This window comes from Bombina bombina, chromosome 3 (assembly GCF_027579735.1).
Source record: "Bombina bombina isolate aBomBom1 chromosome 3, aBomBom1.pri, whole genome shotgun sequence".
Lineage (NCBI taxonomy): Eukaryota > Metazoa > Chordata > Amphibia > Anura > Bombinatoridae > Bombina > Bombina bombina.
In genome coordinates, this window is record NC_069501.1 from 1,077,425,285 (window position 1) to 1,077,451,953 (window position 26,669).

At 39.0% G+C, this 26,669-nt stretch overlaps 1 protein-coding gene across 2 annotated transcripts in view; it reads left to right on the plus strand.

Annotated features, from left to right (window-relative positions):
* The window catches only part of PHF11 (PHD finger protein 11), a 589,089-nt gene that overhangs the window by 486,927 nt on the left and 75,493 nt on the right, over nucleotides 1–26,669 (plus strand). For both annotated transcript variants that reach the window (XM_053708365.1, XM_053708366.1), the window contains 2 exons: nucleotides 1,540–1,606; nucleotides 3,909–3,961. In XM_053708365.1, the coding sequence (XP_053564340.1) occupies nucleotides 1,540–1,606; nucleotides 3,909–3,961 (120 nt within the window). The remainder of the gene's footprint in view (nucleotides 1–1,539; nucleotides 1,607–3,908; nucleotides 3,962–26,669) is intronic.

Genomic DNA, 26,669 nt, shown 5'->3' on the forward strand with positions numbered 1-26,669 from the left:
AGCAGCTCTTGTGAGCTGCTGGTGCAATGTTAAATGCGGAGAGCATATTGCTCTCCGCATTCAGCGAGGTCTTGCGGACCTGATCCATACTGTCGGATCAGGTCCGCAAGACCGATGATAAATAGGCCCCAATATCTGAATCCTGAAAGAAAAAAATTGGGTTTAATATCCCTTTGATACTATACGGAGCTACCGGGTCAACCACCACCTAGACAAAATCATGTATGCTCTAAATCAAGTCTGTTAGCAAATCTATTAAATAGTCCAGATCTATCTAAAGAACTAATCTCCATCATAAATCAGGGCATAAGGACTCAACACTCCACTTACTTCAAATCCTTCCACATTTAACACCCTAAAACCTATGTCACATTTTATGCTCACACTTCATTATTAAAGTGATGGTAAATCCAAGCATATAACAAACACTAGGATTTACCATCACTAAAAATAAAATGGAGTTTAAGTGATCAGATATTTAAAAAAAGGGTGTTAAACTCACCCTTTCTGTGCCGTTGCACATCGACAGCCACCCACAGCACATCGCTCTTCTTTAATGAGGTGACGTTTGCGCCTCTAAACCAATAACCGTGTGTGTCAGCTGACAGTGTTTTGTATGCACGCACGGCTATTGGTTTAGAGGTGCAAGCATCACCTAATTAGTAGAAGAGGGATGTGCCGTGGGCGGCTGGAGCCGCTGAGTTTAGCGATGTGCTGCAGCACATTCAGGGTGAGTTTAGCATCCTTTTTTAAATATCTGATCACTTAAACTCCACTTTATTTTTAGTGATGGTAAATCCCAGCATTTGTTAAACGCTCAGATTTACCATCACTTTAAAGGGACATAAAACAAGTTGGGATAGAGACAAAATATAATAATATGTACTTTAATTACTTTACCTGCAAATTTATACTGCAGTGCCTCACCATTAACCCTTTCTTTTTAGTTTCAGAATTGTAAAGCTCTAACTCCCCCCACACATTTCCTTCTATGGCAATGCCCAACCAAATGCAATTTTCAGGGCAATTTTTAGAATAGTTAATAACAAGAGGCAAATATGTGCAGCCACACCCAGCTACCTAGATATGCTTTTCAACAAAGGATACCAAGAGAATGAAGCAAATTATTTTAAACAACTTTCCAATTTATTGTTTTTTTTTTTTTAAATCTAGTTTTCTCAATCTAAATCATAAAAGGAAAAAAGAGGTTTCCATCTCCCTTTAAGAAAACACATTTCAAAACAAATATTACAAATATAGATTACATTTTCCAGTGGATGAATGGTATGTGTAGTTACTCACTTTAAAGCAACATATTAAGTAAACAATATGCTTTCAGGGACTCAATGTGTAGGATACACATGTTTAAAGGAAAAAAGTAATAATTCATAATACTGTCTATAAGATGAACTATTTTTTAATCATTGAGTCAAAAATATTTGTTATCATATTAGACTATATATATATTAACGTTTATTTACTTAATTGAACAAGATAGTAGTTTTCTCCTTTAAAAAATAATAACTTTTCTTTTACAAGGTTAAAAAATGCTTGGACTTCTTCAATGAAAGAGGAAAATCTCCAACAATGTCATTTATAAAAGATTGTAAGTAAACTAGTTAAATGTACATAATTTCTTCAAAATATTTTAACTCATTTTAATTGACCCCCTGAATTTATCTGTACGTAAAAATTGAGACTTTTATTTGATTCAATCTCCTTTCAGTCTTGCCAAAATGCACCCAAAAGGCTACTTTGCACTTGGTACACTTTATTAAATGCTTGCCAGCCTTCAAGTAAAATGTTTACATTGGTGTTTTTGCCCAATTAAAAGGAACAGAAGAGACAAATGATTCATCTATTTATTAACTGGAAAATACTGATACCAAATGAGACTGATACCAAATGAGCTATAATTACATACATAGTTGAGTTTTTGCAAGATCATTGATCAGTTAGTTAAGGAACCAACTTGTAAGACTTAGATTTAATACTCACAATTAGTGATACACTATCTGCTGTATGTGTGGGCGAGAATATAGTTGGGGCTCGATTTATCATTCATACTCTCTTATATTTTCTCCTAAAAGTTTGCATGAGCAATAATGCCCCTATTTATCATTTAAAAATGTGCCTAAAATTGGGCAAGTTCGACAGTAAAATTATCCTACTCTGTTCCCATTCTCCTTGGAGAACATGTTCTCCAAAAAAAAAGGTTAAATTAGATCCTTTTAGTTGTATTTCATATAGTTCTTCCATTAATTCTCCTATGTATCATTTATATTTTCCTATAGAGGACTGAAACTTCTGGAAGTTCCTACATTAAAGTTCTCCATAGCTACTGTGGAGAACAGCATTAGAAATCTATTCTCTACCAGTTGTAGAAGCAATGTTACAAAAAAAAGGGTCTCTACAAGGTGCACACATTATCTATAACAAAGCGCAATAATAATCTTTATTGGAGCGCAATACTAATTTATATTGGGGTGATAAAAAGTATATAATGGAGTGCCAAAATAATATATAACAGAGCACAAAAATGATATCTATTGGGGCATAAAATAAGATATAAAAGAAGCGCTAACATTTAAGCACAAAAACAATGAAAATGTAGATCTATTTTCTTACATGACAGTTTGTTGAAGAGGGGCATTAACAAAGCTACTAGGAAGGCTGTATAAATATTTCTATTGTCTTATATATGACTTACATGGAGATTAGTTGCTTATTTTCAGTGATAATTAAGGCGCAGATACTAATCCCACTAGAGAAATTTATCTTTAGTTCTCCTCTGCTCTCCTATGGAGAAGCGCATAGAAAAAACAACTTTTTTATGATAAATACGGGGGCACAGGTGCGCCTCTCCAAATGCGAGCTGCAGAGAATTGATAGAACAGAAAAGAGAATTCCCCAAATGATTGATAGATAGAGCCCTTGGTATAGTTTACTATAGTACAGGCACTGTGCAACTACTCAAAAACTTAAAGGGTGTTTTTTATTACAGATAATTCCAAAAAATTAACTGAATTTATGTTATGAAAGGGGCTTACACACCTGAAAAGTAAGATTAAAACTCAAGAGTTGGACAAGTGTTATTTTATATTTAAAATTGCAGAGGGCAAATTATGGTTTTGTAAACAAAAACCCAAAGATTTAGATCGGCATTTATCATCTGCCGGATGGACAGTGTTTGCTCAAGTGACCCTGTCCGCCCGGGATCGCATATTTAACATTGCACAAGTGTTTGCTTGTTCAGTGCCACCCCTTGCTCATGCTAGCTCAGGGCCGTGCAAGTAGAGGTTGTCAATCACCCTGGGGTGAAAGTACCCGGGTAATTTAACTGGTTGGGAAGCTGCGGTCTGATGGTTTGTATAACTTAGAGGAAAGAAGGAAGAGAAGATGTGTAAAAAAAATGTTTTAAGAATATTACCAGATGTAATAATGCTAGGCATGAAAGCATATTTTTTTCTGAAATGGCCCATAGTAGTAATATGGGGTCAAGATCTCAGAATGGATTGTCACAAGTTGAATAGTAATTTCTATACAACATTCTTTATAGATGGGTGGTTAATTTATGGAATAGACTTCTATTTTAGGTGATGGGGCAAAAAGTGTAAGGGGTTTGTAGATGATTTGTGATATACACAAGGCATGAGAGTTAAAGAGATACCTACATATGTTAATGAACCCAACATATATGATGAATTATTTAAAAAAAATTAGGGGCCAAGAGTAAAATTCTAGGAGACATGGGTCACAGGGTAATTATTGTGTTATTAGAGGGTGTCTGTATGACATTTAGATTTATGGGTTGATTATATACAATCTAATAAAATAGAGCTGCTAAATCAAAATGATTGCTTCGGCAGGGTTTTCATTGTGGCTGACTTTATTCTGTTGCATTTTAGCATCACCTGTGAACTGTGACCAACTAGCTCTGAACACCAGCTCATCCCAAAAAGTAAGCAATTTAATATCATTAGTTTGACTTTCCAGCATTAGCAATAGCTATTTGGTATTATTAATGTATATAATTATTTATACATGTTATAATATAGGTTTTTTTGTTTATAGATACAATCATTTTAAAAATATAATTTTTTTCCTAAGAATGTAAACATAAACATACACATACACATTTTTTTTAAGGATTTGGCAAATTAACCAGATTACATTTAGTTACAAAATAAAAATGTATTAGAAGATTATTTAAACACACACACACATATGGTAATTTCACTAGAATTTGAAAAAGGAAACATAATGCTATGAACTTGAAAAGGTAGTAATTACTACATAATAATCAGCATATAGTCTTATTGGGTTTGGTTTTGTGGCTTTATAAGATCATTTTTTAGTGATTTAAATGCATTAAGAATTGTTATTTTTAAATGAGTCATATGGCCATTGTCAGTCATTCTAAAAGTGAATGGGTCCTAGTATGTAATTGTGCTCTCCAGGTGAAGCTTTTTTTGTGGAATGTTTAAAAAATTTCATATCCTTTGCTGCAGACCTTGCTGAGGTGCTGCACACAACTAGACACAGTCCCAGGCGTATAACCAATTGGTCAAATTATGTAGCTAACTCTTGCAGTTTGCTTTTAATCTAACTGTTTGTATGCAGGTGAGTGCTGGACTTTCTCTCGGCTAGATTTAGAGTTTTGCAGCCAAAGGGGTGCGTTAGCTTCGCATGTTTTTTCCCCCCCGCACCTTTTAAATAACGCTGGTATTGAGAGTTCTCTGAAGGGCTGCGTTAGGCTCCAAAAAGGGAGCGTAGAGCATAATTTACCGCCACTTCAACTCTCAATACCAGCGTTGCTTACGGTAGCGGTAAGCTGGCAAAACATGCTCGTGCACGATTCCCCCATAGGAAACAATGGGGCAGTTTGAGCTGAAAAAAAACCTAACACCTGCAAAAAAGCAGCTTTCAGCTCCTAACGCAGCCCCATTGTTTCCTATGGGGAAACACTTCCTAAGTCTGCACCTAACACCCTAACATGTACCCCGAGTCTAAACACCCCTAACCTTACACTTATTAACCCCTAATCTGCCGCTCCGTACACAGCCGCAACCTACATTATCCCTATGAACCCCTAATCTGCTGCCCCCAACGTCGCCGACACCTACATTATATTTAACCCCTAATCTGCCCCCCCAACGTCGCTGCTACCTTACCTACACTTATTAACCCCTAATCTCACCGGACCTCACCGCTACTATAATAAATGTATTAACCCCTAAAGCTAAGTCTAACCCTAACACCCCCCTAAGTTAAATATAATTTAAATCTAACGAAAAAAAATATTTCTTATTAAATAAATTAATCCTATTTAAAGCTAAATACTTACCTGTAAAATAAACCCTAATATAGCTACAATATAACGAATAATTATATTGTAGCTATTTTAGGATTTATATTTATTTTACAGGCAACTTTGTATTTATTTTAACTAGGTACAATAGCTATTAAATAGTTATTAAATATTTAATAGCTACCTAGTTAAAATAATTACAAAATTACCTGTAAAATAAATCCTAACCTAAGTTACAATTAAACCTAACACTACACTATCAATAAATTAATCAAATAAACTACCTACAATTACCTACAATTAAATCAATTAAACTAAATTACAAAAAACAAACAAACACTAAATTATAAAGAAAAACAAACACTAAATTACAAAAAATAAAAAATTATTACAAGAATTTTAAACTAATTACACCTACTCTAAGCCCCCTAAAAAAATAACAAAGCCCCCCAAAATAAAAAAATGCCCTAATCTAAAATAAAAAGTTAACAGCTCTATTACCTTACCAGCCCTTAAAAGGGCCTTTTGCGGGGCATGCCCCAAAGAAATCAGCTCTTTTGCCTGAAAAAAACATACAATACCCCCCAACATTACAACCCACCACCCACATACCCCTAATCGAACCCCCCTTAAAAAACCTAACACTAAGCCCCGGAAGATCTCCCTACCTTGTATTCACCCAGCCGGGTATCACCGAAGACTGTCCGAAGTCTTCATTCAATCCGGCAAGAAGAGGTCCTCCAGAGGGTCCGAAGTCTTCATCCTATCCAGCAAGAAGAGGTCCTCCAGAGGGTCCAAAGTCTTCATCCAGGCGGCATCTTCTATCTTCTTCCAGTACCCTCTGGAGGACCTCTTCATGCCGGATTGGATGAAGACTTCAGACCCTCTTCTGGACGGATCGGTGATACCCGGCTGGGTGAATACAAGGTAGGGAGATCTTCAGGGGCTTAGTGTTAGGTTTTTTAAGGGGGGTTTGGGTGTGTTAGATTAGGGGTATGTGGGTGGTGGGTTTTTATGTTGGGGGGGGTATTGTATGTTTTTTTTTTCAGGCAAAAGAGCTGATTTCTTTGGGGCATGCCCCGCAAAAGGCCCTTTTAAGGGCTGTTAAGGAAATAGAGCTGTTAACTTTTTATTTTACATTAGGGTAGGGCATTTTTTTATTTTGGGGGGCTTTGTTATTTTTTTAGGGGGCTTAGAGTAGGTGTAATTAGTATAAAATTCTTGTAATCTTTTTTTATTTTTTGTAATTTAGTGTTTGTTTTTTTTTGTAATTTAGTTTAGTCGATTTAATTGTAGGTAATTGTAGGTAGTTTATTTAATTAATTTATTGATAGTGTAGTGTTAGGTTTAATTGTAACATAGGTTAGGATTTATTTTACAGGTAATTTTGTAATTATTTTAACTAGGTAGCTATTAAATAGTTAATAACTATTTAATAGCTATTGTACCTAGTTAACATAAATACAAAGTTGCCTGTAAAATAAATATAAATCCTAATATAGCTACAATATAATTATTCGTTATATTGTAGCTATATTAGGGTTTATTTTACAGGTAAGTATTTAGCTTTAAATAGGATTAATTTATTTAATAAGAAATAATTTATTTAGTTAGATTTAAATTATATTTAATTTAGGGGGGTGTTAGGGTTAGGGTTAGACTTAGCTTTAGGGGTTAATACATTTATTATAGTAGCGGTGAGGTCCGGTCGGCAGATTAGGGGTTAATACTTGAAGTTAGGTGTTGGCGATGTTAGTGAGGGCAGATTAGGGGTTAATAAAATTTATTATAGGGTTTGCGAGGCGGGAGTGAGGCGGTTTAGGGGTTAATACATTTATTATAGTGGCGGTGAGGTCCGGTCGGCAGATTAGGGGTTAATAAGTGTAGGTAAGGTTGGGGGGGGCAGATTAGGGGTTAATAAATATTATGTAGGTGTCGGCGGTGTTAGGGGCAGAAGATTAGGGGTACATAGGGATAATGTAGGTGGCGGCGGTGTCCGGTCGGCAGATTAGGGGTTAAAAAAATGTATTAGAGTGGCGGCGATGTGGGGGGGGGCCTCGGTTTAGGGGTACATAGGTAGTTTATGGGTGTTAGTGTACTTTATAGCACAGTAGTTAAGAGCTTTATAAACCGGCGTTAGCCCATAAAGCTCTTAACTCCTGACTTTTTTCTGTGGCTGGAGTTTTGTCGTTAGAGTTCTAACGCTCACTTCAGCCAAGACTCTAAATACCAGCGTTAGGAAGATCCCATTGAAAAGATAGGATACGCAATTGGCGTAAGGGGATCTGCGGTATGGAAAAGTTGTGGCTGGAGCCTGACTGACTCTAAATACCAGCGGGCGGTAAAAACCAGCGTTAGGAGCCCTTAACGCTGGTTTTGACAGCTAACGCAGAACTCTAAATCTAGGCGTTAGTCTTTTATGCATATTTTCTTATGGGCTTTGCAACCTTGTCCTTATGGGCTTTGCAACCTTGTCTGGAGTTAATTGCCTAAGTCACTGAAAGGAAATGCAGCGGTTTGTGAGTGCATGTGAGCACCCAGGGCTGTGAGTTTTGCCAGTTTGAGAGTCTAGTCAGCTTGTGTCCCCTTTGTTTGTATGTCAGTTTGCATGGAAGCCAGCATGTGTGGCTGTAGGTTAGAGACCCGGAGAGGAAGAGACCTTTACCCAATACAGGGCCTAGCTTTGTGCATGTGAGTAAGTTCCTTTCTTTCTGGGGGGGGGGGGCAATTTATGAAGCAGCATATGCTGTCGGCATTTATCGATGTCCGCCCGCGCATTAGTAAATTGGCCCCTAAGTGTTTATATACACATATTGCCTAGAGTACAGGTTGTTCAGGTTTACTGTGGGAGGGATACACAGACAGGTTATACAATTATTTACTGCGTGTCACTGCACTCCTAGGGGTAGATTTATTAAATGTCAGACGAACATGATCTGCTGTAGAATACGCTGTCGTCATTTATCATTGCACAAGCATTGAGAAATGCTTGTGCAATGCCGCACCCTTCACATTCGCGGATGTGTTAAGCAGGGCCGTCTTTAATATTGATTGGACCAAGGGCAAACATTTTCTTGCCCCCCCCCCCATGCAATCATCAGTAAGCAATGAAGTTCCCTATCGTTTTATGCAAAAAAAAACACCACCCCAACACCTCAAAGCCTATTTTTACTTCTTAGGCAAAAGATGGCCCTTAAAATGGAAAACCAGACAGTATTTTAGATTTTAGATGGGAACCAGAGACTTACATTTTTGCCAATACAAAAAATATAATTTAGCATCTAAATTCATGCAAGGACCAATTTTCAAATAAGTGTTGTGAACAACATTACTGTTAAAAAATATTTTCAGGATTACACTATTGCTGCCTTCTTTCAAAATGCTCTAGTGACCACTTCAGACAATACAAAGCTAGTTCTCCCTAACAAATTAAACAAATATATAATGCAAGAATACAAACAGATCCATTCATGTGATCAAAGAAATAATCAAAAGCTGGTGATGCTTTCACATGTGGAATTCTGTCATTTTCTCAGACCACATCCAATACAACAAAGAGAGAATACAACCTAGTGAGACAGGTTATTTGTCTAGAGACTACACTGACAGATTTGTTTCTCAGACAATTTTTGAACTGCGACCCACCAAAGCAATTCAAAGCAAAAGGGGCAACGCAATCTAATGTACAACACATGAATAAAAAGACCAACATTTGAAATTACAGCAGATGGGAATTAAAGGGACAGTTTACTCAAAAAATGTATCCCCTTTAATTTGTTCCCAATGATCCACTTTACCTGCTGGAGTGTATTAAATTGTTTACAAGTATTTCCATTACCCTTATATTGGCATTTGAAATAGGCGATTTAGCCTGTGGTATCCCCACCTATCCTGAAAGTTTAACATCTAATCTGTTGAGGCAAGAACTTGTCTCAACTCTAGGGGGCGTAAGCTGACCTTGTAATAGTGTAAATGGATAAAAACACTTATGTATATATGTAAAATTAATATCAGATAAAATGAAATTAAAAATTAAATGTTAAAAAAAATGAAATAAAAAAAAGAAAAGTGATATATTCATACGATAGAAAGCAATGACAGTCCCAGCTAAGAGGTATCTTATCTGTAGGCAGGGACCATCTGTGAGGGTCATCAAAAAGTCCAATCCAAGTGGTTAACTTTCCCATAGACAGTTCTCTGAATGAACGGCTGCTCCTTGTGATATCCAAAACTTCAATCTTCAGGCAAAACTCTGTGAATCAAATCACAAAACAAGGGCACCTCCTTGTGTAATACTGATAAATCACAATACACAAACACACGTAAGTAATTGTACTCACAAGTGTGGCAGCACCCAGTTGTGCTAAGTGTGGCTGACTGGGAACTCACAGTGCTCACTGGTCACTGATGCAGGTGTAGTTCTCCCAAACAATACTGGTGTAATAAAAGCTCCAGCTCTCAGTATACGATAAAAACGTTGGTTTTAATAAAACAATGATTAAAAATACAGGGTATGGTTACAGCCCAAATCATGTAAAGACAGAGAGCAACACGTTTCTCAGCCTACCTGGCTGTTTCCTCAGGCTTCTGTTTACTAACTGAGAGTACTGGCTTTTAAACATATTACAACCTATCAGAGACACACTAAGGTTCACACCCCTTGGCCAGGTGCACTCAACCTGATTATTGTTAATCCTAAATATTGTTAATCCATAGAATGAAGTATTGATATTCTACATAAGGTAGGCGCCATGATATATGCATCAAATAATTAATTAATTGTATTTTATACACCAATGGAGATAGATCCAAATGGGTCATAGAGATTTTATATATTAGATATACTGTCTAAAGAATATTATTATAGTTTTAGAATTGGAAGATGTATATAAATATTTTTCTTTCATGTAATTAGCAAGAGTCCATGAGCTAGTGACGTATGGGATATGCATTCCTACCAGGAGGGGCAAAGTTTCCCAAACCTCAAAATGCCTATAAATACACCCCTCACCACACCCACAAATCAGTTTTACAAACTTTGCCTCCTGTGGAGGTGGTGAAGTAAGTTTGTGCTAGATTCTACGTTGATATGCGCTCTGCAACAGGTTGGAGCCCGGTTTTCCTCTCAGCGTGCAGTGAATGTCAGAGGGATGTGAAGAGAGTATTGCCTATTTGAATTCAATGATCTCCTTCTACGGGGTCTATTTCATAGGTTCTCTGTTATCGGTCGTAGAGATTCATCTCTTACCTCCCTTTTCAGATCGACGATATACTCTTATATATACCATTACCTCTACTGATTCTCGTTTCAGTACTGGTTTGACTTTCTACTACATGTAGATGAGTGTCCTGGGGTAAGTAAGTCTTATTTTCTGTGACTCTCTAAGCTATGGTTGGGCACTTTTATATAAAGTTCTAAATATATGTGTTTAAACATTTATTTGCCTTGATTCAGGATGTTCAACGTTCCTTATTTCAGACAGTTTCATATTTGGGATAATGCATATGAATAAATCAATTTTTTCTTACCTTAAAATTTGACTTTTTTCCTGTGGGCTGTTAGGCTCGCGGGGGCTGAAAATGCTTCATTTTATTGCGTCATTCTTGGCGCGGACTTTCTTGGCGCAAAAATTTTCTTGTCATTTCCGGCATCATACGTGTCGCCGGAAGTTGCGTCATTTTTTGCCGTTTTTGCGCCAAAAATTTCGGCGTTACCGGATGTAAATAATGTGGGCGGCTTTTTTGGCGCTAAAAAATTTGAGCGTCATTGTTATCTCCACAATATTTAAGTCTCATTATTTATTGCTTCTGGTTGCTAGAAGCTTGTTCATTGGCATTTTTTTCCCATTCCTGAAACTGTCATTTAAGGAATTTGATCATTTTTGCTTTATATGTTGTTTTTTCTATTACATATTGCAAGATGTCTCAGATTGACCCTGAATCAGAAGCCACTTCTGGAAAAACGCTTAACTGAGTTTCAGTTCTACCAAAGCTAAGTTCATTTATTTTAAATGTTATAAATGTTTATCTTTAGCTATGGTTTGTAATAAGTTATTATGATATACTTTTACATGCAGAATCCATTAGTATTTATGCTTTATATATTTCCATTCTTACATCTTATGTACAAGAAATATTTAGAAGATTTATAAGAAATATTTCTCCAACATAGGTGTGTCCGGTCCACGGCGTCATCCTTACTTGTGGGATATTCTCTTCCCCAACAGGAAATGGCAAAGAGCCCAGCAAAGCTGGTCACATGATCCCTCCTAGGCTCCGCCTTCCCCAGTCATTCTCTTTGCCGTTGTACAGGCAACATCTCCACGGAGATGGCTTAGAGTTTTTTGGTGTTTAACTGTAGTTTTTATTCTTCAATCAAGAGTTTGTTATTGTAAAATAGTGCTGGTATGTACTATTTACTCTGAAACAGAAAAGTGATGAAGATTTCTGTTTGTAAGAGGAAAATGATTTTAGCAACCGTTACTAAAATCGATGGCTGTTTCCACACAGGACTGTTGAGAGGAATTAACTTCAGTTGGGGGAAACAGTGAGCAGACTTTTGCTGCTTGAGGTATGACACATTTCTAACAAGACGATGTAATGCTGGAAGCTGTCATTTTCCCTATGGGATCCGGTAAGCCATTTTTATTACATAAGAATAAAGGGCTTCACAAGGGCTGTTAAGACTGGTAGACATTTTCTGGGCTAAAACGATTGATATATAAGCATTTTTAATACTACATAGCTTTGAGGAATTATTTTATTCTTGGGAATTATGTAAAATAACCGGCAGGCACTGTATTGGACACCTTATTCTCTAGGGGCTTTCCCTAATCATAGGCAGAGCCTCATTTTCGCGCCTCTATTGCGCACTTGTTTTTGGGAAGCATGACATGCAGATGCATGTGTGAGGAGCTCTGATACATAGAAAAGGCTTTCTCAAGGCGTCATTTGGTATCGTATTCCCCTTTGGGCTTGGTTGGGTCTCAGCAAAGCAGATACCAGGGACTGTATAGGGGTTAAATATAAAAACGGCTCCGGTTCCGTTATTTTAAGAGTTAAAGCTTTCAAATTTGATGTGCAATACTTTTAAGGCTTTAAGACACTGTGGTGAAATTTTGGTGAATTTTGAACAATTCCTTCATACTTTTTCACATTTGCAGTAATAAAGTGTGTTCAGTTTAAAATTTAAAGTGACAGTAACGGTTTTATTTTAAAACGTTTTTTGTACTTTGTTATCAAGTTTATGCCTGTTTAACATGTCTGAACTACCAGATAGACTGTGTTCTGTATGTGGGGAAGCCAAGGTTCCTTCTCATTTAAATAGATGTGATTTATGTGACACAAAATTTAGAGAAAATGATGTCCAAGATGATTCCTCAAGTGAGGGGAGTAAGCATGGTACTGCATCATCCCCTCCTTCGTCTACGCCAGTCTTGCCCACACAGGAGGCCCCTAGTACATCTAGTGCGCCAATACTCCTTACTATGCAACAATTAACGGCTGTAATGGATAATTCTATCAAAAACATTTTAGCCAAAATGCCCACTTATCAGCGAAAGTACGACTGCTCTGTTTTAGAAAATACGGAAGAGCATGAGGACGCTGATGATATTGGTTCTGAAGTGCCCCTACACCAGTCTGAGGGGGCCAGGGAGGTTTTGTCTGAGGGAGAAATTTCAGATTCAGGGAAAATTTCTCAACAAGCTGAACCTGATGTAATTACATTCAAATTTAAATTGGAACATCTCCGCGCTCTGCTTAAGGAGGTGTTATCTACTCTGGATGATTGTGAGAATTTGGTCATTCCAGAGAAATTATGTAAGATGGACAAGTTCCTAGAGGTCCCGGGGCCCCCCGAAGCTTTTCCTATACCCAAGCGGGTGGCGGATATTGTAAACAAAGAATGGGAAAGGCCCGGCATACCTTTCGTCCCTCCCCCTATATTCAAGAAATTGTTTCCTATGGTCGACCCCAGAAAGGACTTATGGCAGACAGTCCCCAAGGTCGAGGGGGCGGTTTCTACTCTAAACAAACGCACCACTATACCCATAGAAGATAGTTGTGCTTTCAAAGATCCTATGGATAAAAAATTAGAGGGTTTGCTTAAAAAGCCAACCAATTTCATGCATTGTTCCTGTCACTACAGCAGCGTGTTTCTGGTTCGATGAACTAGAAAAGGCGCTCAATAAAGATTCTTCTTATGAGGAGATTTTGGACAGAATTCATGCTCTCAAATTGGCTAACTCTTTCACCTTAGACGCCACTTTGCAATTGGCTAGATTAGCGGCGAAAAATTCTGGGTTTGCTATTGTGGCGCGCAGAGCGCTTTGGCTAAAATCTTGGTCAGCGGATACGTCTTCCAAGAATAAATTGCTTAACATTCCTTTCAAGGGGAAAACGCTGTTTGGCCCTGACTTGAAAGAGATTATTTCTGATATCACTGGGGGTAAGGGCCACGCCTTTCCTCAGGATAGGTCTTTCAAGGCTAAAAATAAACCAAATTTTCGTCCCTTTCGCAGAAACGGACCAGCCACAAGTGCTACATCCTCTAAGCAAGAGGGTAATACTTCTCAAGCCAAGCCAGCCTGGAGGCCAATGCAAGGCTGGAACAAAGGTAAGCAGGCCAAGAAACCTGCCACTGCTACCAAGACAGCATGAGATGTTGGCCCCCGATCCGGGACCGGATCTGGTGGGGGGCAGACTCTCTCTCTTCGCTCAGGCTTGGGCAAGAGATGTTCTGGATCCTTGGGCGCTGGAAATAGTCTCCCAAGGTTATCTTCTGGAATTCAAGGGGCTTCCCCCAAGGGGGAGGTTCCACAGGTCTCAATTGTCTTCAGACCACATAAAAAAACAGGCATTCTTACATTGTGTAGAAGACCTGTTAAAAATGGGAGTGATTCATCCTGTTCCATTAGGAGAACAAGGGATGGGGTTCTACTCCAATCTGTTCATAGTTCCCAAAAAAGAGGGAACATTCAGACCAATCTTAGATCTCAAGATCCTAAACAAGTTTCTCAAGGTTCCATCGTTCAAAATGGAAACCATTCGAACAATTCTTCCTTCCATCCAGGAAGGTCAATTCATGACCACGGTGGATTTAAAGGATGCGTATCTACATATTCCTATCCACAAGGAACATCATCGGTTCCTAAGGTTCGTCTTTCTGGACAAGCATTACCAGTTTGTGGCACTTCCGTTCGGATTAGCCACTGCTCCAAGAATTTTCACAAAGGTACTGGGGTCCCTTCTAGCGGTGCTAAGACCAAGGGGCATTGCAGTAGTACCTTACTTGGACGACATTCTGATTCAAGCGTCGTCCCTTCCACAAGCAAAGGCTCACACGGACATCGTCCTGGCCTTTCTCAGATCTCACGGGTGGAAAGTGAACGTAGAAAAAAGTTCTCTGTCTCCGTCAACAAAAGTTCCCTTCTTGGGAACAATAATAGACTCCTTAGAAATGAGGATTTTTCTGACAGAGGCCAGAAAATCAAAACTTCTAAACTCTTGTCAAGTACTTCATTCTGTTCCTCTTCCTTCCATAGCGCAGTGCATGGAAGTAATAGGTTTGATGGTCGCGGCAATGGACATAGTTCCTTTTGCGCGAATTCATCTGAGACCATTACAACTGTGCATGCTCAGTCAGTGGAATGGGGATTATACAGACTTGTCTCCGACGATACAAGTAGATCAGAGGACCAGAGATTCACTCCGTTGGTGGCTGTCCCTGGACAACCTGTCACAGGGGATGAGCTTCCGCAGACCAGAGTGGGTCATTGTCACGACCGACGCCAGTCTGGTGGGCTGGGGCGCGGTCTGGGGACTCCTGAAAGCTCAGGGTCTTTGGTCTCGGGAAGAATCTCTTCTCCCGATAAATATTCTGGAACTAAGAGCGATATTCAATGCTCTCAAGGCTTGGCCTCAGCTTGCAAAGGCCAAATTCATACGGTTTCAATCGGACAACATGACGACTGTTGCGTACATCAACCATCAGGGGGGAACAAGGAGTTCCCTGGCGATGGAAGAAGTGACCAAAATTATTCAATGGGCGGAGTCTCACTCCTGCCACTTGTCTGCAATCCACATTCCAGGAGTGGAAAATTGGGAAGCGGATTTTCTGAGTCGTCAGTCATTTCATCCGGGGGAGTGGGAACTCCATCCGGAAATCTTTGCCCAAATTACTCAGTTGTGGGGCATTCCAGACATGGATCTGATGGCCTCTCGTCAGAACTTCAAGGTTCCTTGCTACGGGTCCAGATCCAGGGATCCCAAGGCGACTCTAGTAGATGCACTAGTAGCACCTTGGACCTTCAAACTAGCGTATGTATTCCCACCGTTTCCTCTCATCCCCAGGCTGGTAGCCAGGATCTATCAGGAGAGGGCATCGGTGATCTTGATAGCTCCTGCGTGGCCACGCAGGACTTGGTATGCAGACCTGGTGAATATGTCATCGGCTCCACCATGGAAGCTACCTTTGAGACGGGACCTTCTTGTTCAAGGTCCGTTCGAACATCCGAATCTGGTCTCACTCCAACTGACTGCTTGGAGATTGAACGCTTGATTTTATCAAAGCGAGGGTTCTCAGATTCTGTCATTGATACTCTTGTTCAGGCCAGAAAGCCTGTAACTAGAAAAATCTACCATAAAATATGGAAAAGATATATCTGTTGGTGTGAATCTAAAGGATTCCCTTGGGACAAGATAAAAATTCCTAAGATTCTATCCTTTCTTCAAGAAGGGTTGGAGAAAGGATTATCTGCAAGTTCTTTGAAGGGACAGATTTCTGCTTTGTCTGTGTTACTTCACAAAAAGCTGGCAGCTGTGCCAGATGTTCAAGCTTTTGTTCAGGCTCTGGTTAGAATCAAGCCTGTTTACAAACCTTTGACTCCTCCTTGGAGTCTCAATTTAGTTCTTTCAGTTCTTCAGGGGGTTCCGTTTGAACCCTTACATTCCGTTGATATTAAGTTATTATCTTGGAAAGTTTTGTTTTTGGTTGCAATTTCTTCTGCTAGAAGAGTTTCAGAGTTATCTGCTCTGCAGTGTTCTCCTCCTTATCTGGTGTTCCATGCAGATAAGGTGGTTTTGCGTACTAAACCTGGTTTTCTTCCGAAAGTTGTTTCTAACAAAAACATTAACCAGGAGATAGTCATGCCTTCTTTGTGTCCGAATCCAGTTTCAAAGAAGGAACGTTTGTTGCACAATTTGGATGTAGTTCGTGCTCTAAAATTCTATTTAGATGCTACTAAGGATTTTAGACAAACATCTTCCTTGTTTGTTGTTTATTCTGGTAAAAGGAGAGGTCAAAAAGCAACTTCTACCTCTCTCTCTTTTTGGCTTAAAAGCATCATCAGATTGGCTTACGAGACTGCCGGACGGCAGCCTCCTGAAAGAATCACAGCTCATTCCACTAGGGCCGTGGCTTCCACATGGGCCTTCAAGAACGAGGCTTCTGTTGATCAGATATGTAAGGCAGCGACTTGGTCTTCTCTGCACACTTTTACTAAATTTTACAAATTTGATACTTTTGCTTCTTCTGAGGCTATTTTTGGGGAGAAAGGTTTTGCAAGCCGTGGTGCCTTCCATCTAGGTGACCTGATTTGCTCCCTCCCTTTATCCGTGTCCTAAAGCTTTGGTATTGGTTCCCACAAGTAAGGATGACGCCGTGGACCGGACACACCTATGTTGGAGAAAACAGAATTTATGTTTACCTGATAAATTACTTTCTCCAACGGTGTGTCCGGTCCACGGCCCGCCCTGGTTTTTTAATCAGGTCTGATAATTTATTTTCTTTAACTACAGTCACCACGGTATCATATGATTTCTCCTATGCAAATATTCCTCCTTTACGTCGGTCGAATGACTGGGGAAGGCGGAGCCTAGGAGGGATCATGTGACCAGCTTTGCTGGGCTCTTTGCCATTTCCTGTTGGGGAAGAGAATATCCCACAAGTAAGGATGACGCCGTGGACCGGACACACCGTTGGAGAAAGTAATTTATCAGGTAAACATAAATTCTGTTTTTTCTGATTCTATTTTAAAGGCTTTGTCTGACTTCGTGCCTTCTAATAAAATTTTTAGGTCTTTTTCACTTCTTTTTTAATTATTGAAGTTTCAAATGACCAACAACATACTGATTTATCCTTCTCTGATGATGTTTTTTCTCTTTCAGAAATTTTCTTCATCAGATATTGACACTAACAAATCTACTTTTTTATTATTTTTCTATTATTAAAGTACATTTGTTCTTTGTTGAAAAGGTGTTGATTATTTTGGATATTAAGGTAACTAGTTCTTTAAGACTAGCTGACACTATTTCTGCCTATTTATTTCTTCTGCGTTTTCAGAGGTTTTCTTTCCAATTCCCCATTCTAGGGAATGGAATAGGCTGAGAATTTTCTTTTATTCCTTCTTCAAAGGTTTTAAACTATATTCTTTGCCAGCAGTTAAATTCAATTTGGAGGGTTCTCCAATTTATTGGGGCTATCTCTACTTCTACTAATTATGCTATTGTTTCTTTAGCAAAATAGTATTTATTTTCCTTTAGATAGTTGTATCTTATTTATGGAAAATTATTTAGTTTCAGGTACTTTTCTTGGTCCTGTGATTTATTTGGATATTGCAATTGCTTCATTTTTTCTGTTTACTTTAAGATCAAGTATCAGATTATGATTTGTTTTAGCATTGTTTAAGGGACAACATTTACTAGACTAGGTGCTGTTGCATTTGTCTTGTTGTTTTGCATTTATTGATTATGCAAGTCCACTGTATTGACTGGTCCTTTAAACTGGACTATCATGCTAATAATTTCATTTGTATCTTCATTTTATTGAATATTTTCGCAAATGAGGGTTAATCTATGTCTTTAGCTATTTTAGCTAGAAGAATTTTGTGATTTTTAAAAAAAAAAAAAATCTATATTTCTTTTGTTCTAAGATAATCAATTATTTGTTTTATAATTGGATTCAATTCTTAACTGTTACTCTGGGCTTCAAGATTGAGTTCTAAGACTAAAACTTTAAGCTTATACTAGTTTGGTTGTTCTTATTAAGGAACGAATTCCTGAGTTCTTTCCCAAGTAACATGTTTATAATTGGGGTTCGAAATCAGCTCCCTAATATTGCAATGTACGTGCCGTATTCCAGCGTGGCTGGTAAGGGGCAGGTTAAGACTTCTTTGAAATTTATTTGGTTCTATTTTGTCCAAATTTCTTTGATTTTATTCCAGTAAGGCTAACACTTTCTTTAAGTGTGTTTCTGTCCTATATATTTTGGGTACTGTTGAAGCATGGCTGGGCACCCATGGGGTTCAAGCGTTGCTCAGACCTGGAATCTTCTGGGGTATTTCTTCCAGTTCCCTTTTTTTTTAGGAACCGGGTTTTGAGTTTTATTCAAACTATTTTGCCTTTTTATGGTCATTGATAGCATTATTTGTTTTCATTAGATACAATAAATGCATATTTTCATTTTTCTGTTTTCATTCAGATTATTTTCTGAGGATGCGGAATCTCATATGATTCACTTGCTCTTCAGGACATAGTTAGAGGATCTTTTTTTCAAAAGCTCTTGATTCCTCACACAAGGGTCACCTTTTTTAGGTTTCCAGATAGTTTGTGTCACTGTCTTTGTCTCTATCAGACAAGGGATAATTCTATTGGGTTCTGTCTGTCGGTACCTTTAGTCTCTATTATTTCCTTCAGTTGCTATATATGCATAGAAGTTTTAGGTCTTATGGCCACAGCATTGGATTCAATTCCCTTTGCTCATTTTCACTAGAAAGAACATTTCCAGTCTTTTATGATTGTTGTTTCTTCTAGAACATGGTTGGAGGATCAATTTACCAAAAAGTTTGTTGATTCCTCAGACAAGGGTAACCTTTTTAGGTTTCCTGATAGATTCAGTGTCCTTGACTCTGTCTCTGACGGACAAGAGACGTCTGAAATTGGTTTCAGCTTGTCGAAACCTTCAGTCTCAATCTTTTCCTTCGGTAGCCTTATGCATGGAAATTCTAGGTCTTATGACTGCTGCATTGGACGCGGTCCCCTTTGCTCGTTTTCACATGCGACCTCTTCAGCTCTGTATGCTGAACCAGTGGTGCAGGGATTATACAAAGATATCTCAATTAATATCTTTAAAACCGATTGTACGACACTCTCTGACGTGGTGGACAGACCACCATCGTTTAGTTCAGGGGGCTTCTTTTGTTCTTCCAACCTGGACTGTGATTTCAACAGATGCAAGTCTGACAGGTTGGGGAGCTGTTTGGGGGTCTCTGACATAAATTCTGTTTTTTCTGATTCTATTTTAAAGGCTTTGTCTGACTTCGTGCCTTCTAATAAAATTTTTAGGTCTTTTTCACTTCTTTTTTAATTATTGAAGTTTCAAATGACCAACAACATACTGATTTATCCTTCTCTGATGATGTTTTTTCTCTTTCAGAAATTTTCTTCATCAGATATTGACACTAACAAATCTACTTTTTTATTATTTTTCTATTATTAAAGTACATTTGTTCTTTGTTGAAAAGGTGTTGATTATTTTGGATATTAAGGTAACTAGTTCTTTAAGACTAGCTGACACTATTTCTGCCTATTTATTTCTTCTGCGTTTTCAGAGGTTTTCTTTCCAATTCCCCATTCTAGGGAATGGAATAGGCTGAGAATTTTCTTTTATTCCTTCTTCAAAGGTTTTAAACTATATTCTTTGCCAGCAGTTAAATTCAATTTGGAGGGTTCTCCAATTCATTGGGGCTATCTCTACTTCTACTAATTATGCTATTGTTTCTTTAGCAAAATAGTATTTATTTTCCTTTAGATAGTTGTATCTTATTTATGGAAAATTATTTAGTTTCAGGTACTTTTCTTGGTCCTGTGATTTATTTGGATATTGCAATTGCTTCATTTTTTCTGTTTACTTTAAGATCAAGTATCAGATTATGATTTGTTTTAGCATTGTTAAGGGACAACATTTACTAGACTAGGTGCTGTTGCATTTGTCTTGTTGTTTTGCATTTATTGATTATGCAAGTCCACTGTATTGACTGGTCCTTTAAACTGGACTATCATGCTAATAATTTTATTTGTATCTTCATTTTATTGAATATTTTCGCAAATGAGGGTTAATCTATGTCTTTAGCTATTTTAGCTAGAAGAATTTTGTGATTTTTAAAAAAAAAAAAATCTATATTTCTTTTGTTCTAAGATAATCAATTATTTGTTTTATAATTGGATTCAATTCTTAACTGTTACTCTGGGCTTCAAGATTGAGTTCTAAGACTAAAACTTTAAGCTTATACTAGTTTGGTTGTTCTTATTAAGGAACGAATTCCTGAGTTCTTTCCCAAGTAACATGTTTATAATTGGGGTTCGAAATCAGCTCCCTAATATTGCAATGTACGTGCCGTATTCCAGCGTGGCTGGTAAGGGGCAGGTTAAGACTTCTTTGAAATTTATTTGGTTCTATTTTGTCCAAATTTCTTTGATTTTATTCCAGTAAGGCTAACACTTTCTTTAAGTGTGTTTCTGTCCTATATATTTTGGGTACTGTTGAAGCATGGCTGGGCACCCATGGGGTTCAAGCGTTGCTCAGACCTGGAATCTTCTGGGGTATTTCTTCCAGTTCCCTTTTTTTTTAGGAACCGGGTTTTGAGTTTTATTCAAACTATTTTGCCTTTTTATGGTCATTGATAGCATTATTTGTTTTCATTAGATACAATAAATGCATATTTTCATTTTTCTGTTTTCATTCAGATTATTTTCTGAGGATGCGGAATCTCATATGATTCACTTGCTCTTCAGGACATAGTTAGAGGATCTTTTTTTCAAAAGCTCTTGATTCCTCACACAAGGGTCACCTTTTTTAGGTTTCCAGATAGTTTGTGTCACTGTCTTTGTCTCTATCAGACAAGGGATAATTCTATTGGGTTCCGTCTGTCGGTACCTTTAGTCTCTATTATTTCCTTCAGTTGCTATATATGCATAGAAGTTTTAGGTCTTATGGCCACAGCATTGGATTCAATTCCCTTTGCTCATTTTCACTAGAAAGAACATTTCCAGTCTTTTATGATTGTTGTTTCTTCTAGAACATGGTTGGAGGATCAATTTACCAAAAAGTTTGTTGATTCCTCAGACAAGGGTAACCTTTTTAGGTTTCCTGATAGATTCAGTGTCCTTGACTCTGTCTCTGACGGACAAGAGACGTCTGAAATTGGTTTCAGCTTGTCGAAACCTTCAGTCTCAATCTTTTCCTTCGGTAGCCTTATGCATGGAAATTCTAGGTCTTATGACTGCTGCATTGGACGCGGTCCCCTTTGCTCGTTTTCACATGCGACCTCTTCAGCTCTGTATGCTGAACCAGTGGTGCAGGGATTATACAAAGATATCTCAATTAATATCTTTAAAACCGATTGTACGACACTCTCTGACGTGGTGGACAGACCACCATCGTTTAGTTCAGGGGGCTTCTTTTGTTCTTCCAACCTGGACTGTGATTTCAACAGATGCAAGTCTGACAGGTTGGGGAGCTGTTTGGGGGTCTCTGACAGCACAAGGGGTTTGGGAATCTCAGGAGGTGAGATTACCAATCAATATTTTGGAACTCCGTTCAATTTTCAGAGCTCTTCAGTCATGGCCTCTTCTAAAGAGAGAGTCGTTCATTTGTTTTCAGATGGACAATGTCACAATTGTGGCATATGTCATTCATCAAGGAGGGACTCACAGTCCTCTGGCTATGAAAGAAGTATCTCGAATACTGGTATGGGCGGAATCCAGCTCCTGTCTAATTTCTGCGGTTCATATCCCAGGTATAGACAATTGGGAAGCGGATTATCTCAGTCGCCAAACGTTACATCCGGGCGAATGGTCTCTTCACCCAGAGGTATTTCTTCAGATTGTTCAAATGTGGGGACTTCCAGAAATAGATCTGATGGCTTCTCATCTAAACTAGAAGCTTCCCAGGTATCTGTCCAGATCCAGGGATCCTCAGGCGGAGGCAGTGGATGCATTGTCACTTCCTTGGAAGTATCATCCTGCTTATATCTTTCCGCCTCTAGTTCTTCTTCCAAGAGTAATTTCCAAGATTCTAAAGGAGTGCTCGTTTGTTCTGCTGGTGGCTCCAGCATGGCCTCACAGGTTTTGGTATGCGGATCTTGTCCGGATGGCCACTTGCCAACCGTGGACTCTTCCGTTAAGACCAGACCTTCTATCACAAGGTCCTTTTTTCCATCAGGATCTCAAATCCTTAAATTTGAAGGTATGGAGATTGAACGCTTGATTCTCAGTCATAGAGGTTTCTCTGACTCTCTGATTAATACTATGTTACAGGCTCGTAAATCTGTATCTAGGAAGATATATTATCGAGTCTGGAAGATTTACATTTCTTGGTGTTTTTCTCATCATTTTACTTGGCATTCTTTTAGAATTCCTAGAAATTTACAGTTTCTTCAGGATGGTTTGGATAAAGGTTTGTCTGCAAGTTCCTTGAAAGGACAAACCTCTGCTCTTTCTGTTCTTTTTCACAGAAAGATTGCTAGTCTTCCTGATATTGTTTTGTACAAGCTTTGGTTCGTATAAAACCTGTTATTAAGTCAATTTCTCCTCCTTGGAGTTTGAATTTGGTTCTGGGGGCTCTTCAAGCTCCTCCGTTTGAACCTATGCATTCGCTGGACATTAAATTACTTTCTTGGAAAGTTTTGTTTCTTTTGGCCATCTCTTCTGCTAGAAGAATTTCTGATTTATCTGCTCTTTCTTGTGAGTCTCCTTTTCTGATTTTTCATCAGGATAAGGCGGTGTTGCGAACTTCTTTAAATTTTTACCTAAGGTTGTGAATTCTAACAACATTAGTAGAGAAATTGTGGTTCCTTCATTGTGTCCTAATCCTAAGAATTCTAAGGAAAGATCGTTGCATTCTTTGGATGTAGTTAGAGCTTTGAAATATTATGTTGAAGCTACTAAAAATTTCCGAAAGACTTCTAGTCTATTTGTTATCTTTTCCAGTTCTAGGAAAGGTCAGAAGGCCTCTGACATTTCTTTGGCGTCTTGGTTAAAGTCTTTGATTCATCATGCTTATGTCGAGTCGGGTAAAACTCCGCCTCAAAGGATTACAGCTCATTCTTCTAGGTCAGTTTCTACTTCCTGGGCGTTTAGGAATGAAGCTTCGGTTGATCAGATTTGCAAAGCAGCAACTTGGTCTTCTTTGCATACTTTTACTAAATTCTACCATTTTTATGTGTTTTCTTCTTCTGAAGCAGTTTTTGGTAGAAAAGTACTTCAGGCAGCTGTTTCAGTTTGATTCTTCTGCTTATAATTTCATTTTTTTTCATTATAAGATTTAAACTTTATTTGGGGTGTGGATTATTTTCAGCGGAATTGGCTGTCTTTATTTTATCCCTCCCTCTCTAGTGACTCTTGCGTGGAAGATCCACATCTTGGGTATTCATTATCCCATACGTCACTAGCTCATGGACTCTTGCTAATTACATGAAAGAAAACATAATTTATGTAAGAACTTACCTGATAAATTCATTTCTTTCATAGTAGCAAGAGTCCATGAGGCCCACCCTTTTTTTGTGGTGGTTATGATTTTTTTGTATAAAGCACAATTATTCCAGTTCCTTATTTTTTATGCTTTCGCACTTTTGTCTTATCACCCCACTTCTTGGCTATGCGTTAAACTGATTTGTGGGTGTGGTGAGGGGTGTATTTATAGGCATTTTGAGGTTTGGGAAACTTTGCCCCTCCTGGTAGGAATGTATATCCCATACGTCACTAGCTCATGGACTCTTGCTAATATGAAAGAAATGAATTTATCAGGTAAGTTCTTACATAAATTATGTTTTTCTGACTCAATCCCTTGGATTAACAATAATCAAGTTGAGCGCACCTGGCCAAGGTGTGTGAAACTTAGAGTGTCTCTGATAGGTTGTTATATATTTAAAAGCCAGTTCTCTCAGTTAGTACAGAAGCCTGAGGAAACAGCCAGGAAGGCTGAGAAACGTGTTGCTTTCTGTAATACTTGTGGGATATTTCCCTATCAGACCAAACTTGGCCCGTAGTCTTCTTATCCCAGCGTCAAGTGGAAGGATAAGGAAATACACCAGAACATAATGAGAGGTATAAAATGAGGTAAGTAGTACTCACGGAAAACAGGGCAGTCCTTAAAATCAGCAGTACAGGAAAAAACAGCAGAGAGGTCAGAGACAGGCACGGTTCGGCAACAATAAGGCAATTCAGCAGCTCAGGGGTTAAACAGGAGAGTGGTCAGACAGCAAAAATTCAGCAACGAGGTATCCAGCAGTTCAGGGGTTAAACAGCAGAGTGGTCAGACAGGCAACGTTCAGCAACAAGGTATCCAGCAGTTTGGGGGTTAAACAGCAGGGTGGTCTAACAGGCAAAGTTCAGCAACAAGGTATCCAGCAGTTCAGGGGTTAAACAACAGAGTGGTCAGGTAGGCAAAGTCCAGCAACAAGGTATCCAGCAGTTCAGGAGTTAAGCAACAGAGTGGTCAGAGAGGCAAAGTCCAGCAACGATAAGGTAATCAAGCAACAGTAGAAAATAGCACCCAGGAGCACACAGACTAAGTCCTATACTTGGGCAGTGTGTAAAAGTTAAGCAGGTACTTACATAGGTGCTGATTCGCGCCAAGGAGACTCTGAGGATCCAACTGGCAACAGAGGGGAATTGACGTGCGGTGATGACGTCAATGCTGCACGCTCACAGCAACCGCCACATCCATGGCAACAGCCATAACAACAGAGCAGCACAACAGAGAAGAAGCCACGTTACAGAGTCTGCTTCAAAGGGTGAGCATCATGGAACCTGGAGACCAAAGATGGAGCATGCACATTTCGGGCAGGGACCCAGGAACGCTCCACCACAGCATAATCCTTCCAGTGCACAAGGTATTGGAGTTGCCTGTGCTTGATTATGGAGTCCAGGATTTTGGCAACCTCATACTCCAGTTCGCCATGAATCAGGACTGGAGGAGGAGGACATCTGAGTCATGTATACCTATTCATAATGTAGGGTTTGAGCAAGGAGATGTGAAAGATTGGGTGAATGTGCAAGATCTTAGGCAAGGCCACTCTGTAGGCAACAGGAGAAAGTCTTTTGAGGACTTAATAAGGACCAATATACCGAGGCCCTAATTTGTGACAAGGTTGACGTAAGCGGATATGTCGGGTAGAGACCCAGACACAATCACCTGTAGAAGGCTTGAATATTAGCTCGATGATGATCGGCAAACCTCTTGTATCAAACAGTTGATTGTAAGAGAGCGTATTCGTTGCCAATGGGTAGTGAGATCAGTGAAATTACGTTCTGCAGCAGGGACTCCTGTAGACTGAGGTAAAAGAGGAAAAACATGAGGTTGATAACCAGCTGTGGCCTGGAAAGGAGAGCATCGTAGAGAAGAATACCAATGAGTGTTCTTTGCCAGTTCAGCTACAGGGAACATTCCAGACCAATTAGTATGCTGTGAATTGACAAATGTTCTGAGATAAGCTTCAAGATCCTGGTTGGTTCTCTCCGTCTGCCCGTTAGTTTGGGGGGTGATAACCTTAGGACAAAGAAACAGTGGTTCCAAGCAATTTGCAAATGCTTCTCCAAAAGGTAGAAACACATTGAGGTCCTCTGTCAGAAACGATATTTTTAGGTATACCATTGAGTCGTACCACGTGTAACAGGAAAAGAGTCGACAATTCTTGAACTGTAGGTAACTTAGGTAAAGGTACAAAATGAGCCAGTTTGTAGAACCAATCCCCCACAACCCAGATGAAAGTATGATGGTCAGAAGGAGGGAGGTCTACAACAAAATCCATGGCTATGTGTGTCCATGGTTGTTTAGGTAGGGACAATGGTAGAAGTAGGCCATTAGGTAGGGAACGGGGAGTCTTATAAACATCACAAGTTTGATAAGCCTTGAGATAATCATGAGAGTCCGACTTCATGGTAGGCCACCACTTGTGTTGGGAAAGGAGTTTAAAGGTTCTTGTTGAACCAGGATAACCAGATAGCTTGTTGTCATGAGCCCAGGATAGCACAGGAAAGCGCATGTTAGGAGGAACATAAAGGATCTCAGGAGCCGCAGGGGCTTCAGAAGATTTCTTGACTAGGCACATTGCAGTCTTTGAAGAAGAGAGGTGTTAAGCTGAGCAACCACACAGGAGGGAGGAACGATGTGTTCGATAGGAGCTTCAGAAGAGTCATTAGACTGAGGAAACTGACGGTTAAGGGAATCAGCCTTTTTATTATTGGTCCCAGGAAGGTAAGAGACTATAAATTTAAAACGGGAAAAGAATAAGGCCCATCTGGCCTGTCGAGGATTGAGTCGATCGGCAGTCTCTAAGAATGTCAGGTTCTTGTGATC